The sequence below is a fragment of the Scylla paramamosain genome, chromosome 9, assembly GCF_035594125.1.
Source record: "Scylla paramamosain isolate STU-SP2022 chromosome 9, ASM3559412v1, whole genome shotgun sequence".
Taxonomy (NCBI): Eukaryota; Metazoa; Arthropoda; class Malacostraca; order Decapoda; family Portunidae; genus Scylla; species Scylla paramamosain.
The window spans coordinates 4,732,792-4,752,500 of NC_087159.1; the positions used below are offsets into that span (position 1 = coordinate 4,732,792).

The following is a 19,709-nucleotide window of genomic DNA, read 5'->3' on the forward strand; positions in this document are numbered from 1 at the left end:
TACTTGTGCGGCTGGGAGTAGTCAAGAGGAATTATTCTTTTTAAGTAAGGTTAGTAATTATGCTTTTGTTTTTTTCTATTTGTCATCTCTCTTCTTCCTCCTCCTCCTCCTCCAACTACTACTACTACTACTACTATTATTACTAAGCGGAAGGGAGTAGTAATGAGGACGCCCTTCCCCATCAGCACAACGAATGGTCGTATATATTATGCTGTAAAGGGAAAGCGAATGTGAAGGGAACGCAGTAATTATTAAGATGACCTCTATAGTTTAGTCAAGCTGAATCGCATACTAAATTTTTATCCCTCGAATATATTCCAACTTTAATTCTTGGTGAACTTATAATATGTCCTAATGTATCGTAACCTAAACCTAAACTAAATGTACGCAGATTTAAGTTTGACTCTAAAAATTCCTTCACATAAGCAATCTGAATTTAGTTCAAGAGATGAACTAACACACTATCCGTCCTCAAGGCATCATGACACACACACACACACACACACACACACACACACACACACACACACTCCTAACACTCTTATAACCACAACAAAACCACAACGATAGGTATCACGTAACTTTCGCTTTATCATCATCATCATCATCATCATCATCATCATCTTCACAATCATCCACAAACAACCATGATAACAAAACCACAATGGCAGATATCACATGACTTTCATTTCACCATCATCATCTTCACCACCACCATCATCTCCTCTCACCACAAACATTCAGAGCTAAACAAAGCCCACGATAAAGAAAGAATAAGAAAAAAAGAAAGAAAAAAAATCAGGACAATCTCAGCTTTAATTTCGCCTAGTCAGGATTGCCCAACGCATCACGAGAGGACAATTATTCGGTGCCTTTGTTTCAGCTCATCAGTGTGACTCAGTTTACAAAGAAGTGCGTGAGACGAGTAAGTTTAAGTGCAGTTCCCGGGTTTTTCCTTCATCCTGTCAATGGTTGTGGCGTCTTGTGACAACTGACCAAGGGCACTTCTTTGAACACCATCTCAGTTGTATTATCCTACTGTCTGATACGTAAAAGCCCACTGATGACGACAAGAACTCGAGGCGGTCACTTAATTCTTCTCCGACCTTCGTTAAGACTCTCTCTCTCTCTCTCTCTCTCTCTCTCTCTCTCTCTCTCTCTCTCTCTCATCAGTACTTGGGTAGCGTCAACGTGTGTGCGTGTGTTTGTATGTGTAATGGTCCTTCCCTAGTATCACTGACGCAGATCTTCAGAAGCAAGGACAGTCATTGGGAAGTCAGCCTGTTACATATGTATCTTTCATATGCGTCATGTACATCACCCGTGGAAATACAAATACCATCCGTGTAAATATTGCTCAGTTAACGGTGCTACTATAGTTACTGGACTGCCAATATCCAAATGTGTGTGTGTGTGTGTGTGTGTGTGTGTGTGTGTGTGTGTGTGTGTGTGTGTGTGTTATCCTTACTTTATATATCCAACATCAATATTATACAGTTTGTTTGTGAACGGTAATACAAAATGCGTACTTGTATGTAGTATTTACGCATGCCTGTGAGTGTATCTTTCCTCTGTATAATCTGGCAACAGCGAAATAGGTAAAACAGTAATAACGCACAAATTGACACTCCATGATTCCAGTAAAGTCGCATAAATTTAAATAATATGCCTCTTTCTTCTATACGATCCATTTACTACATTTGAATAACGTGCATCTCCCACCATGTTAAGTACAGTACACTCAAATAAACGACTGTAATCTGAGCCTTTAATTCTCCCCCAGCCTTTGCTACCTTCTTCATACAATCCACCCCCAGCCTTCACTACCTTCTTCATACAATCCACCCCCAGCCTTCACTACCTTCTTCATACAATCCACCCCCAGCCTTCGCTACCTTCTTCATACAATCCACCTAACTTACATAAAGACCGCAAAATCAAAGTTAAGCTCACAGCCACCACTTCAGCCCACAAACAACCACTGATAAGCGCTCCCCGAAGGCCGCTACAGACCACCACGTAAGACGATGACCGGCGCCTGTCACCACGCCCACCGCCTGCCTCCCCTCTCTCTCCTCCTTTCCCTTCCCATCCCTGCAGATGTCCCCTACCTCACTCCCCCCTTTCCCTGCTAGCGGTGTGTTATGAGAGAGAGAGAGAGAGAGAGAGAGAGAGAGAGAGAGAGAGAGAGAGAGAGAGGAGAGAGAGAGAGAGAGAGAGAGAGAGAGAGAGAGAGAGAGAGTCACCACCTCATCCACTCCCTCACTCACTATCTCACCCACCCACCCACTTCTTGTAACACCAATTCTGCCCTGACCTTGATCCTTCCCCCTCAGCTCCTCCTCCCCTCATGCCCCATGGCCACTACCCCCCCTCCCCCAATCCCCTACTAGCCACAGGGGGACGAGATGCTTAGAGGAGGAGAGAAAGAGGGGTGAAAGATGGACACTCTTATGTCCTGTTGCGTATGAGAGCAATAATAATAATAATAATAATAATAATAATAATAATAATAATAATAATAATAATAATAATAATAATAATAATGGACAAAGAGTAGCGTGTATCAGAGTCAATTAAAGTTTACGTAAGACAAGACATGAAAGGGCGAGGACACACACACACACACACACACACACACACACACACACACACACACACACACACACACACACTAATGCAATACACAACTAACAAAGAACACCCTGTAAATGACACCCACCTTGCGGAGAATGACACCAACACACACACACACACACACACAAACACACGCAAGCACAACAGATAACAGTGATCATTTCAGACAGGTAGCCACGCAGTGCAGTGATTATGCAGGCAATAGTTAAAGCTTTACACAGGTACGCAGTCGTGAGGGATTTATAAAGGTAGCTATAGTAATTTAAAATAGTGACGTTTAATAAATGCAGAGAAAGCGATAGACGCATTATAGTGAGATTTTTATATAGGTACTCAGTCGTGAGGTGTTCATGAAGGTAGATACATAGGAGTAGTCAAGAGCAGTGACGCTTAGTAAATATACAGGAAGTGGTAGATAAGAACGAAGTAAATGAGGAGAGTTACAAGAAGCCATCAGATGTACTGTACACGTGGCAGTCCCTGTGGATGGCAGAGAAAGTTAGCTACGTCATGTTTATGTCTAGACAGCACCTTCACCCTGCCTTCCCACGACCCTCACCTCTTCACCGCCAGCGAGGGCAGGTGTGGCATAGCAATGTTTACGCAAACAGCTCCTTTCACCCCATTCCAGTGTAGCGTAAGATTAGTCTTAGTCAAGAGCTATTACACCAATCATGCCTGACTTATAGGTCATACAGCCGATCAATTTTCACTGTCATGGAAGAAAATTACTGCGCTTAAATGACGACTTGAAAGAACGCGCAAAGCCAAAACCCAACCAGAACCAGGAAGTGAGGCGGTGGTGTGGAGAGAATTTCCTTTTCAACAGCACTTACCATCAAGATAATCACATAATATCCATGTTTCTGCTTGTCTGAGTTTTGCGGACTCTTCTCAGTGCACATACAGTAATTTTCTTCTATAAATGACAGTGTAATACTTCAAAATAACAGACGATAGTAATTTTATTTTTTTGGGGCTGCCATCTTCAGTAGGTCCTTTTACTATTATTATATTTTTGCTGCCCTTGGCCAGTACCCATATTACATAAAAAAAATATGATGACAGTGATCAGTACGCGACCACCTTCAGCACCTTCACAGAAATCCAGGTCAGAATAAGTGTGTCACTCAAGCATCTCAGTCACTCAATCAGCATCTTCACTCTGCCCTTGTGGCCTTGCCTGCGAGGACACTGAGATACGGAAAGAGATTGAGAACGAACGTCATTCCTTCCGCGCTGTCTAAAAACACCATCTTCCCGCCCTTGAAGCGAAAGCTTAAAACGGCAAGGTATTCCCTTCCTGTTCTTCATTCAGAATTATATCACCCTACACAATATAAATGACGTCTTAACGAGGCTTCAAAACATTCTCGCCCTTGAAATGAAGGTTTAGGGCAACACATCCCCTTCCTGTCCTTCACACTCCCTCTCTCCATTTCCCGAGAAGCAAGGATTAATACGTCACCTCACACAATACGTCTCAACGAAGTAACATCAAGTGAGAGCACGCGGGAAAAGCGAGGAAGGAGGAAGAGACACACGTGGTATACCCCTGATGCACGTGATGCGAGAGGAGGCACGTGAAATAAACAAGTGAAGTAAGCGTGATAATAAGCATCGACATTATCACAGTCCATAGCACTCGAGTGGACACGTGTCACACACCACCAACACAGGCAAGGTAATGGAACAGGTGATAGCTCAGGAGTCCAAGCTAAATAAATACAGACCGCTCAGTGTTGTATTCTTAAACATCTCACGCCTCATCTCCACTTCTTCCAACAGGCTCCTGAGCGAGTTTTAAGGGCTTTGAAGGACGTTTTCATGACCCTGATGAGAGTTTAACTAATATTCTTCAGCATTAATTGGGAAAAAAATCATGATAACCCGACTTACCATTTAGGTGACCTCGGAAGAATTCTAAAGGGATTGTTTTAAGTTTTAAGGGTTTTGAAGGACGTTTTCATGACGGCAGTGAGGGCTAAACTCTTTATCATTAAACAAGAAAAGGCATCATGAGAACCTAATCATTTATGTACCCCTGGGAAAGAATCTTGACGAGAGCAAAGCGTTTTAAGAACACAATACACTATCTTTACGCCGATGGCCTCCCACGTACCGATCAGCCCTCCCCAGACCACCCTCGCCCTGTCTCCCCCGCCCCCTGATAACCACCTCCTCGCCCCATTCAGTGATAGCGCCTGAAGGCCACGATAAACCTTCCCTCCACCTGCACCCCCTTCCTCCCTCGTGGACAGTCGGAGATGCGGTCAGCAGCCCCGATACAATGAGTCACTCCCGCAGCCAATGTCTGTCTGCTTGCTTATATGACAGTCTGCTGGCCTTCCCGTAACAAGAAATAAAAAAAAAAAATAAAAGAGTAAAATAAATAAATGAAAGTAAAAATGGATAAGAAAAATATGGATTGAAAACATCATCACAATCAACATAATCGTAGTCATGCTCAATAATAACAGGACAAAAGCGTCTCCTAACTGCCAGTCATCTTTGTCGGCTGTCCAACTATTCCAAGCCATCCCAGCAAAAGTGATCCCTTAGTCATTACATTGCTTTAAATTTCCATATATCGTTCGTGGGGTGCTTGACAATGACATAACTCACACGCGCTGCAAAGGAACTAAATCTACCAACAAGACACTACGCGGCCTTCTTCCAATGCATTCAGTCACGCAGCACAGACTTCTTGTTACTGACTGACCCTGAGTGTTCAGCGGCAGCCACAGACGAGACGCTGACAAATGCGATGTTGGCGATTATTTCAAACCATTTACTCACGTCCGCTTTAAATCATACTCCTTTGAACAGATAACGACACAATGAAGCCCTGACAAAATACCAACTTTATTCTCACAAGCTCAACACCCACACCGATTCCTTTCGCCTCCACGTGAAGGTTAACAAGTCTCGCGGGAAGTGAAGTGGACATCAAATTGTGACTAGCATGACGCTGGATCGCTCAACTCACCAAGCACACCAGAGGAAATGCAATACACGTCATGGGCAGCGGCATGTAGATCAAGGGCACCGCAGGAGAGAGAGAGAGAGAGAGAGAGAGAGAGAGAGAGAGAGAGAGAGAGAGAGAGAGAGAGAGAGAGAGAGAGGAGAGGGAGAGAGAGAGGGTTAGTGGCGGAGTGGGGGAGAAAGGATGTCGGAGAGAGAGAGAGAGAGAGAGAGAGAGAGAGAGAGAGAGAGAGAGAGAGAGAGAGAGAGAGAGAGAGAGAGAGAGAGAGAGAGAGAGAGGTTTTGGATGAAAGGGAATTGGAAAGATGGATAGAAGGCTGGTCGGTATGTGATGGAGGAGAGAAAAGGAGTGTGTGTGAGAGGTGGGAGGAAAGGGAGAGAGGGAGAGGATACAGAGCAGGATCTGGGTGAGGAAGAGCTGAAAGGATGAAGTGAAGGCTGAGGATGAAGTGATGTAAGGGCGGGACGGAGGGCTGTGAGAGGCGGGAGGGAGCGGGAGGCTTTTGGCGGTCTGTGTGGCTAATCAGTAATAAATATCTGGGCATTTAAGATTTTGTTCTTATCAACTACTCCCCCCCCTCCTCCCGTGGTGACTTCCGTAACGTGTTCGCCATTGTCGAGCAGTGAAGTTATCTTTGTTTTCCATCTCAGACTTGTTTGAAGACATTCACCTCACATCAAAAGCCCATTTCAATACATCAATTTAATGAGACAACCTACTTTCAGCCTACTCATCTCACACTATCTTCATACATTTATCATACACCAATTTCCCCAGCGCTGCAGTAAAGGGCGGGGTACACTGACATAAGCAAGGCAGCAGCTCCACTTCTCTTACGCAAGCCCAACAGAGCGTGACAGCCACATGGAAACGGGCAGTGCCAATCATCTGCACACACACACACACACACACACACACACACACAGAGAAAAAAAAAAGGAAAAACAAACGACGCTGCTTTTATCTCTTGCACCACGACTGAGGAAGTCACAAACAAGACAATAACGCCGAAGTTTCTCAGAATCGGAGCTGCAGTTTCGTAATGTTGCTGTCTGCGCCATGGGGACTGCCAGACTCTCACTGACTGACATGTATGGGGTGATGACTTCCTGTACAGTGTTGCGTTACCAAACAGACAGTACTGATAGCAATGACGAGACTTTTAGCTGGTCATTCTTAACATCATCACCACTTTTCACGCTCCATGGTGGGATGGCCTAGAGAACTTTATGGGTGTGGAAATTGGAAATTATTGAGTTACTACGCTGCAGTAAGGTCACGTGACGTCGGCTGGAATTATGAAAGAGCGCTACCTCTCCTACTCAGAAACTTCCGTGAACCAGCACAGAACTCGCAACCTTTAAGCAGCGAGCACACAGCCAAAACATATGGAAAACAGAAAATTGCGAAAATATCCTGCACTGAACTCTACAAACTGTCATGCAAACAATACCCAGGCTCGTGAAGCAGAAAACAAAACAATGAACTGCATAGGACGAAAAAAAAATAAAGAAAAAATAAGTCATCTATTTCATACCAGTGGCAGTCACGCACACACAATCATTCACACGCACTCACGCCCTGCTGCACTGAGAATTAGAGTAACTCACTTTAATCATAACTTTAGTGTACCATCGGCATACTGAGGAATATTCATAACGCAATACTCCACATGTCCCCATTTCCTCATAACAGTGTACATATAGTGCCAATAACCCTATACTCAGTTACCTTCATACTGCACATACATATTCTCCCATCGTATAAATACACACTAGAATCTCATAAAACACAGTAAATATTTTGACCATCTACCATTCTGTCTCATCATTGGTAACACTGCAGGAATGACCATAACCCCATCATAACCCCTTCATCTACAATTTGTAACACTAAAAAAAGGTGGCATGAAGATATCTGCCAAAGACAGGGAACATAGTGACTGCTGCTCTGAATGTCAAGACTTCTCTACTCACCACTGCTGGTCTTGGCCTGGTGATCTGTGGGCAGGAAGAGAAGGGGCACCACCCCAGCCAGGCCCACAGCGAGGGCAGCCACCACAGAGCACACCCATGGCTGGTACTCAGAAGCCAGCAGCACCAGGGCCTCCAGGTGATCCTCCTCTAGCCACTTGCTGGGCCAAGGCGGCCACACAACTACACTAGACCCCATGGCTGGTGCTGGCCATTCCGGGCTGGAGTTTTGCATTCCTGCACCACACAGAATTATACATAATTAGCACATACAGTACAAAAAGTAATGAACACAGACCACACAGACTTCAGGAAGCATCCAGACCTTTCACACACTGATAATGTATGATATGCTACTAAGTGTGACATAATCCATCACCACTACATGAAAGGCCTCATGAAATGTATAATAGGTTTATAACTGATTTCCATCACTAGTGATAATAATAATGCAAAGAAAATATAAAAAAAAAAATATAACAATTTTGGCACATTATGGAGGAAAAAAAGGAAAAGATGCATATTCATATATATATATATATATATATATATATATATATATATATATATATATATATATATATATATATATATATATATATATATATATATATATATATATGAAAATAAAAAAATCCTTGTTCCACTCTGAAACATTAAACAATATATACACAAATATAATAGTTATGACAATAATACAATATGCTGCAAATAAAAAGGCAAATTACAGCAAATATGTAATGGCAAAGCATTTTTCCATTCAGGAAAATTATCAAAACCACAAACATAAATTGTTGTGCACCATGATGGTTAGGTACAAGACTGGCAGGCTCAGGAATGCACCAATCATGACAACACTAACATAACACAAGACAAAGAAGGAACAATGCAGTAGTGTCAGTGAGGAAAGATGTGACACGATGTAAAGCATTTAATTCTCTCCTGCCACCAGTGACATGAATGCTGAAGCATAACCACATCCACACATCAAGGGCTTTACACTCCACAGACAAGACAAAGGCAAAGCCTCAGCAAATGAGTGGGAGGCTCACAAACCTGGGAGTCAATCTATAATGATAAACATTTCACTGAGCCATCTTAGCAGTTGGGAGAACAAAAAAACACACAATGTTTCTAATAAAACTAAACAACGCAAGACATTTGTGTGCACTGCCCTGAGAGCAAAAACACTGGTGAAAGTCACTCATAACCACTGATAATCCTGCCTTGTATTCATATTACTTACATTTAATCATGCAATCATGCAACTTGTTAAAACACTGTCAGGTTTGCATGTACATTCTATTGACATGTATGTTTGTTGGCAAATTAAACAAATAAGCGCCAATAAAAAAAGCAAATTCATTTGGCGTCTGGTAAGCAGGTCATCTTCTGTGCCAATGCATTCATCCTTGTGCACCAATAAAGGAAGCAGAACATGTCATAAGCTTAAGAATGTAGTATTATGAGGAAAACTGGTCAAATGAAGAAGCAAAGCATAGACAAATTTTAGACTATATATAGTATACTTAAAAAAACAGTACAAAAGCATATGATTCCTTCACTGCTCTATATCTGAAACTATATTATTTTAATCAGTGTGCACATAATCGTTCATTAAGTTATCAATGATAACAGCATGAAAAAATAATTTCAAGTGTAGCATACCATAAAGATGCAATCACCCATTAGCATGTAAATACTATGGTTTCATCCCACCATATATAATTAAAGAGCCAACCCACTGCATCCCTCACAAGAGACAACAGGAATGATGCCTAGTGTCTTATCAATAACATACACAGTACCTCACAAAGCCACACACAACATTCATACAAAGATTCTCACCTTATAAATTACCCCAAAAACTGCTCACACACAGCTCATTCTATTCAGTCTGCAAGGAAATAAAATTTTAAGGTTAATGCATGCAGTCATGCTTACTAATCTAACAGACTAACCTGAGCCACAACAACAATTAGTCACCACCATCACCATCACTGTAACTCCAATGCAACACAAAGTGAAACTCAAAACACAACAAAAAAGCCAAAGATGCAAAAACAAATAGTGAAGTATCTACACAATTGCCTGAGAAGATAGACCACACAGTGCAACACACACACACACACACACACATACTCCAGGCAACCACACACTTCTGAAGCTTCAACAAGCCCCAGGCAGACACTTGAGACTCAATACCAAAACATCTATAACCTTGTCAGATGAATACATGTAAACAAGTAAACAAGCAAACAAGGCAGCTTTCACTAAACAAATAGCTAGTAATGAGTCTCTATTCCTATACCTCCAAGTTTCTCTCCTCATTTGTGGTCTCAACCTTCATTCCTAAGCAAAAAGGAGGCATACATATAAACTTAAGAATTCTAATGTACTTCAACATGAAAGTATTTTATAAAGGTAAGAAAGAAAGTACTTAAATGGATAGGGAAGTGATTGAAAGCTTTAGAATAGGCAGAGTGCGACAAGGATGCAAAAGGTCATAGTGCTTATTCGACTGGTTTATGGAGTTGTGACACATAAAACCAAGGCCTGGTAATGTTGGAGCAGAACCATGTACTGATGTTGCTAAATGTAAGCTGAATACAAATGCAAATGACACTGTACTGACTGCAATAAACAAAGAATATTCAATTGGTAAAAAAAATAAATAAAATAATAATATAAAAAAGTAAGATGAGGGGCTTTGAGAAATGGTTATACATTTGAAATTTAGAGACCCAAAACAGAATATGTAAGGGAAAGATGGACAAGAGATAGTAAGTTTAAATACCTTCACACAATCCTGTTCAAATTTTGAGATATGGTGAGAGAAATATGAGAGGAAGTATTATGAGGGAAGAAAGCAGTAAGAGACATGGGGAGGTTAAGGGGGGAGCTAGAGAGTCCAAGGATGAAGCACATTGACAATTACAGACAGACACTCTTCTGTGAGGCCAACCCCTTGAGGGAAGCCCAAAGAATGGACATCAGTGTAGATTAGATTAGATTACAGTAATGTATCTAAATGAAAACGTTTATTCCACATGTGAACACTGGAAACATTATAGCATTAATGATATTCACAGCCACTATCATCATCATTAGCAATCAAGAAATCATAACAAGGCCATGCTCTGATTTGCTGACCACATTCACACCTAAACAAGTGTGGCAGCCATATGAGGAATGACAGCATGGGGACTTCGTTGGCCCTCTATCACAGTACACATTGGTGGCCAAAGGAGAAGTTATCAGATAAGTGATCAAGCCCTTCACTATGGATGGTTCCAGTCCCTCTGATCAATTTACTGCATCCCCAACTCAAATACTAAAAACTACACCAGATTTTCACTATACTCTTAATTGTCAAACTGACTTTTCTCTCCTATCTCAGCATATGACATACTATACAAATAAAATACAAAAAGCAACCTGACTAAGAAAAAAGAAAATCATATCAATGATCTATCTACTATTATACCATTAACAGGAGTAGCCAAGACAAGGTATTTCCATGCACATTCACATCACTCCCTGACCTCTTGGCCTCCAAAACTCTGAGGGAGAAAGGACCAATCCTCACCATACCATACTGCATGATGATCAGTTACACAACATAACCAGTAATTTCCACATCAGATTCCCAGAAGAGAGCTGGTTTACCCCTGCTACACCTTGCTAGACCTATCACCTTCCCAGCACTTCACCCAGTCCAGTGCTCAAGCTAGATCTCTTGTCATTAAGGTTGCATCTTTATTCATGCATTTACAACTGTTTTCCATTTGTTCCTATCATGCAATCACTCTCTCTTGCTCTACATCCCTCTTGCATTGTAAAAAAGTATCCTCTATAGTATTCTATACATCCCATTCATGGTTTTCTCTTTAGTCTTACACCTCTTAACATCCAATTCAGTTATTTTATTTGCTAATCACTCTTCTTCCACCCTCTCCACTAATTCAATTCATCATAACTTCCCTCTTCTACTTGATCAGGTAATCTTCTTCCAACACCAGCTCTTTTATCATTGAGGTAAGGTTAATTTATATCTTTGTCCTGTCCCAGATATTAAGCAGGTCTAGGACATATCACATGAAATGACACTCACTCATCTGGCCACAATCAAAGCTCTAATACTTCAAGCAGATTTCCACTTTTTCTTATTTCATGATGTTGATGATGCAGACTGTTTTGTGAGAAGGTATCTGAGTGGTAGAGCTCATAAAAATGTGGTGATAGTGAAAAGGGTGCTACCAATGCTACTGGTGACTGTATTTTGTTACATAGTGATGGTGATGAGTTTTATAATGTACATATACATGTCTGTAATGGTGGTGATGACTCCATGATGGTGAGGATTAGATGTATTATTTTTCTTAATCACATGGTGGTGGTAGCGATAAGTATATTTCACCATGAAACACGTGGTGGCGATGAGGACAGTGAGTATTTCTTTATCTTGAGGTGGTGGTGGTTGTGGTGGTGACTCTAAGCGTATATCATCACGTGACACATGGCGGTGGTGGACTACTTTTTACATCAGTGGGTGGTGGTAATGACTGCCCCCTCAACATCTATAAAATGCCCCTCCGACATTACTAATCTGAAGGCGTGCTGTGCAAGGTCACAACAATACCTACCTAACATCACTGAGAATCAAGTCACCTGGTGGCCACAACCTTCCATGTCACTTTGATCTCAAGGTTTCAGACATGATTCACATCATCCTCGACACACTCAAAAGTTTGTATATTTTACTATACACATTAACCTTTAAATTAACAAAATATGACATTCCAACACCAAAAACAAACCCATACATAGAAATTAGTTCTTCTAGACACAGAAACCTATAACAAAACAAGATAAGACATTCTAACATTAGAAACAAACCCACACATAGACATTAACAGTTCTCAAACTCACACATGATAGAGAACAAAGCACCACAATCTACACATACACAAAGCAACACAACACTATACACAAAACAAAATTAAATCAAAAGGCAATCAAACGCTCAACAAATAAGAAGCAGAGCAAGAAACAATTCGAGAGACAACTAAATACATCACATTGTACACTTCAGACAGCTTACCTGATGGCACCACTTTACACCTTATCTGTCAGACAGTCAAACGTCACCACCCACACCAGAATGAGTCACAAAGCAATCCTGCACCAGACAGTCCTCAGCAAGCACCTCAGTTTGTGTGGTGCGTTGAGTGTTTGGGACAGAAGTGCGCAGTGTTCAGTGGCATCCGTCAGCTGACTGTCACTTGCCTTGTCCTCTGCCAACACAGGCCTTGGCACCCTTCCACTCACACACTAAAACCACCATAGTATTCCCAGCAACACAAAGACATGCTCAGGGACGCAAACACTACGTCACACCATCTTTCATCCTCCTTTTCTTTCATGGCTGTTACAGTTATGATACATATTGATTATAAGTAGTCTCTCTATCTCTCTCCCTGCCTCTCTGTCTCTAGTTGAAATCTATTCAGTATTAATACCTATGTATATATATAAATCATAACTAAATCTGAAACATCTATCCAGGCACTAGATTTTATATGATTTCCATCTGGTATGTTACCAGGTTTCTAAATATAAATTCAATATAAGTTCTCTGTTGAAGATGAAGAGCGTTTATTAAGGAACCACATATCACTGATAACATGACGTAGAGCAAGCTAAAATGACCATAAACACCTGAGCCTGTATTAAGCACTTAGAGCTTATCTGCCAAGGAGGAACAGATATAGATTACTCGTGTGCGATAAATGATAAGGGAGACAACTCTGAGGGAAGACAAAAACAGGCATCGTAGTAACTAGCGATACAGTGCATCATCAATTACACCTCAGAGGAACATGTGAAAGCAACAGAAAGTGACACACAGACTCCAACACATGGAATGACAAAAAAAGTGCAAGTTCCATATATTTTCTAGTGTGATACAATATTTCAATCCTCCTTGCATGTCAGCAGATGAAAATGTACTTTTCTGGATGGGCAGGTTTCTTACATGACAGCTACCTATAAAACATGTTACACTGAGTATTTGTTCAACAATCAAAGCAACACACTGAACATGAAAACTCTGGAAGCACTATAGAACTACAAGTCTTTTAGAGACACCAGAATAATATGAAACACATTCCAATAAGATGAATAAAAGAAAATGTAATAATGAAACTGGTGACAAATCATTTTACTATTTCCCAGAAATATTTGTGATCTCTGTCTGAGTACCAGACAAGGAAATAGCATTATCCACATGGGTAATCACAAATAACATTATCAGCCTCCCACCCTTAAAGGAATACACTGTAAGCTTTCATTTCTTAATCACCTGTCTCTAACATCTATCAAGTGAACATGTCAGTCAACAAGAAACAAGCTACAATCAGCAGTGATTCATGTGTTCATACAAATCTCCACTTGATATGCTACACTCATGTATTATACACTCCTGTGATCCACTGAATATATGGATACTTTAGTATTCATAAAAATAGTGATCTAAAACTTGAGCAGTTTTATATGAAATTAATGTATCTGTTGAAGGTAAAAATTCACATGCAACAAGAAGCAAATACTACATGAAATTTAATAATAATATTCATACAAGAAGCAGTAGACTAAATCTGCATTCACTCAAGAACAAGAATTAATGACAGGCATCAACAGGAATCATTCATAAACACGGGGGAGGCGGGTCGGGATTCCATTTGCACCAATGTCAAAACCAAACCCATATAAGGCGTTGCACACACACACACATGCCCAGCATCCCTAGGGCACAGAACACTATATTAACTCACAGGAGGCAGATATTAGAGGCCCAAGCAGGGATGACGTGCAGAGGCCGGCCTGTCAACCACCATTCCTCGCTGTGCTGAGTTCCTACTGAGTCTTGGGGAGAGTCACCGCAACACCCGGAGAAACCACCACCAACACTACCGCCTCTTACTCTCACTCGGCACTCAACACTCGCTACCAGGACTCCCTTCGTGACCTTACCACCTCCCAGCACTGCCACGGAGCCCTTCGTGCACAATATTCATGTGCACACTGAGTGATAGGCACGCGTTCTGGTCATCCCCGGGGAGCAGAGTGACACACGCAGCACAGCACAACAGGTCAAGCCTCTGTGTGTTTACGTTCCGCGCCTCCCTGCCAGACGCCTCGCCACCCAGCCGCTGTCCGAAACGCAATAACCACCGACTGTCTTCTCTTCTTTCCTCTCCTCCTTCCTCCAGATACCTTTTCTAACACTTCATCAAACTAATTTAAACAGATTATTACTCGTTTAGGGTTTATCAAGGGTTTTGGTGAAATGATATTGGTTCTACGTGAGGTTTGAATGCCGTATTAGCACAGAGGAGAAATTTCTACTAAGCGGGGTGAGACACGTCGTACCGCCGCCCCTCCAGCACACGTCACCCCACGACTCCCTTCAAGCAGCGATCACTCTCTTCGTATCCTTTCGTTCGCTATTAGCTGTCTCTAAGTCTCTCTTCCCCTCCTTTTCATGACGATTAAATGTTAAGGCTTCATGATGTGAGGTATTGTTCTAATGCCTCTCATTAAAGCATAAGGCAGCACGATGTCACTCCCCAAATTGCTTCTCTTAATGCCGGAGATTGCGCCTCGTAACAGTTGAAAAGTGAAATCAGCCGGACTGGTGAGAGCGAGAACGCTTCCTGAAAAGTGAAATTTCAGTAGGAGTCTCTACAAAAAGAGAGGAAAGAAAAGTTTAATGTAAGTTTCAACCACGCTAACGTGTGTTCAGCGACGGACTGAAATCCGTGTTTGCGGTAATGAAATGAATGATGCCTGTAGGAGATTAGCGAAGTATGTGTGTGTGAATGTGTGAAGAAACGAAAGTATGTAACTGACATTTGCCATTCACAACTGTAATCATCACTAAGGTGACCACACGTGTCAGAGAGAGAGAGAGAGAGAGAGAGAGAGAGAGAGAGAGAGAGAGAGAGAGAGAGTAGAAGAGAAAGTGGGATAAAAAAAAAAAGTACACGCCACATACTGAATACTTTATAAGACCAGAAGGCTGGGACTAAGATTGCATTTTACCACACCATTGCCTCGCTGGTAGAAAGTGAATAATAATATCTGGCATTATTACAACTCACGCATATTCCCCAGTGCATCTTTTAATATAATGTAATATATTATTGTATCACACACTAAAGAAGACAGACACTCCTGTTTTATTGTGCTACAGTGTCGCTGGAAGAGAAATATTTGGTGTCATTATCACCGTGTGTCTTATTGTCGCGTGCACACCTTGTCTGCTCTCTCCCGTGTTTGTAAACCCTTGTGTTGTTGTGAAACATTCTGATGAATGTTCCTGGAGGCGAGGCGTCCCTGACAGGAGAAGGGCTCAGATTTTCTTATTCGTTCGTTTTTCCTTTGCTTTTCTTAGTTCACTTCATTCATTCATTCATTCATTCTTTCACTGTTCATTCATTCATTCATTCATTCGAGAGAGAGAGAGAGAGAGAGAGAGAGAGAGAGAGAGAGAGAGAGAGAGAGAGAGAGAGAGAGAGAGAGAGAGAGAGAGAATTGATAAAAAAAAATAAATATCAAGCACTAGACTACCACTGGTCAGTAACAAAAACATCGGGAAAAACCAGAAGTAACGGCACCTGTCCCGGAGAGGCGAGAGGCGCGTGGAGGCGTGTGGCGGGGCGTGAGGTGATGGTGTGTTGTGGCGTGGTGACGATAGTGTGGTGACGCGTGCAGAGGAAGAGGAAATGTTATAATGAGATGCGAGAATCAACATCAACACTACATTACTACTAGAGCTTCCTTCCTCTTCCTGTTATTGAGCTTTCCTCCTCCTCCTCCTCCTTTCCCGTCTCCCTCAAATTCCCCCCTTACCTCTCACCTCCCCCATCTCCCATCTCACAGCCCAGGAAAGAGAGGATCGCGTCGCTGGGCTGTCACTGTCACCACGCCCATTCATTCACCAGTACGGCTCGTGGTGGCGGCTCGGGGATGTGTCAATGAACTGTTTTGTTCCGTAATGACTGCCGCTGCCTCGTATTGTACTGGCTTTTAGATGATGAAAGAAGACAGACTTTCTCCATCCTTTCCTAATTTTTTTAGGGATAGGACGGGTGAGGGAAGGAGGTGAAATTCAAGACGACTGAAGAGAAAGCACAATAACAGCGACATGCAGACAGTTTCTATTTACGGAATTCGATTGTTGCCCACAACGGCCCAATATATTTACAGAGACGACAAAGATTTCTGTAGCGAGCGATATTTGTCTGCAGTACTTTTTTTTTTCATTATTTTCCTCATCCAGCACTGACCATTTCAGGTCTGCATAGTTACCGGGCACAACACTCAGCACAACCAGGTGAGGACTTCCCCGCAGCAACAGCCCGAGGAAGAAGAAAGGGCGTTGCTCTCCGTGTGTTTCACATCTCTAAACATGACTAAATACTTGGTATACCAGAGAGGAAGCGGACTGCTGCGCCGCGCGTTGCAGTTGTTTACAACACACCTTTAATGAGGGTACGGTCCACCTTTGATGAAACCCTGTAAAAACAGACAGGTGGAAGGAAAGGGTGTGGCTCCGCATATCTTGCCATCAAGACAAAGGGATCAGAGAGGATCAGGCTGAAGGTTCAAGCAGCGCTGACACACCTATCAGATAAATGTTCACCAATACAATACATGAGTAGGAAATAGAAGAGCACCCGTCCAGAGCAACGCTGTCTTGTGTGTGTGTGTGTTGGCTGCGAGAGGATGGAGGAAGGCGAGGCGGGCTAAACATTTCCAGGTCCTTTTCCTCCTTGATGACGCTGCGAGGCTCGAGAGAAAGCAGGAAGTAACATAAAAGAATCATGAAATGTAACGTACTGTGTTTACGCAAGCAAGGTCTAAATACACGTTGGAATTGTTACGAGCAGTTATATCTTTAAAGGGTAGGTATTAATTATTCCTCTAAAAATACACGGGAGGCGATGCGAGGGGTGTATATTTTGACGTGGCCACTTAACTGTAAAGCATTGCCACGTCTATCAAGGGTCCCGGGCGGCTCACGTGCAGGCATTCCTCCCTTGCCACCGCCCTGCCGAGGCTGTGCACTGGTTTTAGCCACACACTCTTTTTTAACCGACCCTAGCTATACACTCTCTTTTTATCGACTCCATCCAATGCTTCTCTTCGGAGTATTTTCGGCAGGCACAAGTCGATGCTGATAACGTTGGAGGGAGGGCGAGGGGCGTGACATAAACAAACTTCGCCTTTCCGTGGTGGGCAGAGCAGGGTAGTGCCTCGCTAGTTATCAGGTGCGGTGAGTGTTGGCAGGAACTAGACTACCTCAGCACCTCGACGTCCTGCTGCGGTACTGCTTCACTCCGCTTCCCTTCTCTTTGTCCAGCCGTCCACCAGCTCTTGAGCCTTGGTCCCTTCGTCGCCTCCCTCACTTCACGCAAGATCCCTGATGCTTTACAAGGGTGGCTGAAAGCTTCACACGTCCTCACCGCAGCTTCTGCCCACCAGTCTGATATACACGCCCATATACAGTGTCATCCGGCGTCCCAGCAGTTAGAGTCGCCCGTGCACCAAGCAACAGTATTTTCGTTTGATGGATCGAGCTTAAATTGGCCGGCGCATCACGGGAGTCCCTTCAGGTGGCTCTGTAAATGGACGGGAAGAACAATATTGTTTTTGTTCGCCCGTTTGACGCTCCGGCTGACAGGTCCCAGGCGACGTGCTCCTGCAGTGTTTTCTTCTCGGTGGGCCACACAGGTCCTGGCCGAGACAGTGGCAGTGTTGGATATGACCACATCATACATAGCTTTTTAGTGCAGCAGCCACAGCTCGGGGAACCATAGTGTGTTTCATCATAGTGTGTGAGAACTAGGTGTGAATCAAGGCATGTGAGTTGATGCAAGGGCTCAAATTAGCATCATTCCTGTGCATTGACAACGTTGCGTCATAGTGACAGAGGTAAGAGACCGAGGAGGAAATTCCAAACACTGAAAAATCCCCTTGACAAGTAAAGCAGCGGTGGGGAGTTTATGAGACTTCAGTGAGTGTGGAGTGCATGAGGGAAGATGCGCCAGCCACACCCCGGCCTCCAGGACCTGGCGACCACGCCACCCACAGAAGCCTCAACCAGACAAGTGCAGCAGAGTTAGAGCCTCATCCTGGTAAACCACAACTAAGCCAGAAAATACACAGAATACTCGCTTTGTGAGGAAATACAACTTGAGTCAGAAAATACTCGTGGTGTGAAGAGGGAATTGGGTCGCGCGGGGAGAGTGTGAAGTTGTCATTGTGAGACAGAGAAGTCTGAGGTGATGTTCGCAGTGATGGAATCCGGGGTGCGAAGGAAATCCATGTGGGACACGCTGCCCATGGACCTGCAGAGCCTGTCCCTGTCCTGCATGTCCGACGAGGTCCTCCACAGCTCCTACCGACGCTCCCGCACGGTACTGTTATGCCCATTATGCCCACGCCCTACTGTAACAGCTCATGTCCTGCAGTTACCTCACCCCACGTCCTGCTGTGGTAACCAACGCCTACGCCTATGTGGTTACGCTGCGTTGTGTTTGTGTGTTTGTTGGTGGGCTGTGCTGTTTGCCTTACTGTGTATTTGTATCTGTCTGTGAGTTTGTGCCTAACGTTGTTGTTGTTGTTGTTGTTGTTGTTGTTGCTCCTGCTGCTGCTGCTGCTGCTGCTGCTGCTGCTGCTGCTGCTGCTGCTGATGATGATGATGATGATGATGATGATGCTGTCGGTGTTGATGTTGTTATTGTTGTTGCTGTTCTTGTTCGTGTTATACCAGTGATTGGTATACTTTCCTACATCTCAAATTGTTACAATAAGCATTTTCAGTTCTTTGTTTTATTGAAGATTACTTGTTTTTTTCTTCCTTTTTCAAATATTTTAAAGAAGTGTGACTTCTCATGCTCAGCGAGGCCAAATGGCTCTGTGCGTGCTAGTTCGATCCCCGATCACGCCGTTACTCGGTGGGAGAGGTAGTGCTCTTTTGTAACCCAAACCGTAGCTATAACTTAATCCATTTATAGCTTTCACTCACTGCTTCGATCAATATT

At 43.0% G+C, this 19,709-nt stretch overlaps 1 protein-coding gene and 1 pseudogene across 4 annotated transcripts in view; one reads left to right on the forward strand and one right to left on the reverse strand.

The window, feature by feature from the left end:
* LOC135103445 (zinc transporter ZIP13 homolog) overlaps window positions 1-14,791 on the reverse strand; it is a 51,236-nt gene extending 36,445 nt beyond the window's left edge. The window contains exons 1-3 of one of the 4 annotated variants that reach the window (XM_064009661.1): window positions 14,433-14,791; window positions 9,445-9,493; window positions 7,600-7,833 (exon numbers count right to left, since the gene is read on the reverse strand). In XM_064009661.1, coding sequence (XP_063865731.1) covers window positions 7,600-7,831 — 232 coding nt within the window. In that variant the 5' untranslated portion in view covers window positions 7,832-7,833; window positions 9,445-9,493; window positions 14,433-14,791. Of the gene's footprint in view, window positions 1-7,599; window positions 7,834-9,444; window positions 9,494-12,700; window positions 12,836-14,432 lie in introns of those variants that run through there. The other 3 variants (XM_064009659.1, XM_064009662.1, XM_064009660.1) reach the window with 3 other exon arrangements.
* Window positions 1-19,709, forward strand: part of LOC135103446 (F-box/LRR-repeat protein 7-like) — a 53,764-nt pseudogene that overhangs the window by 11,490 nt on the left and 22,565 nt on the right.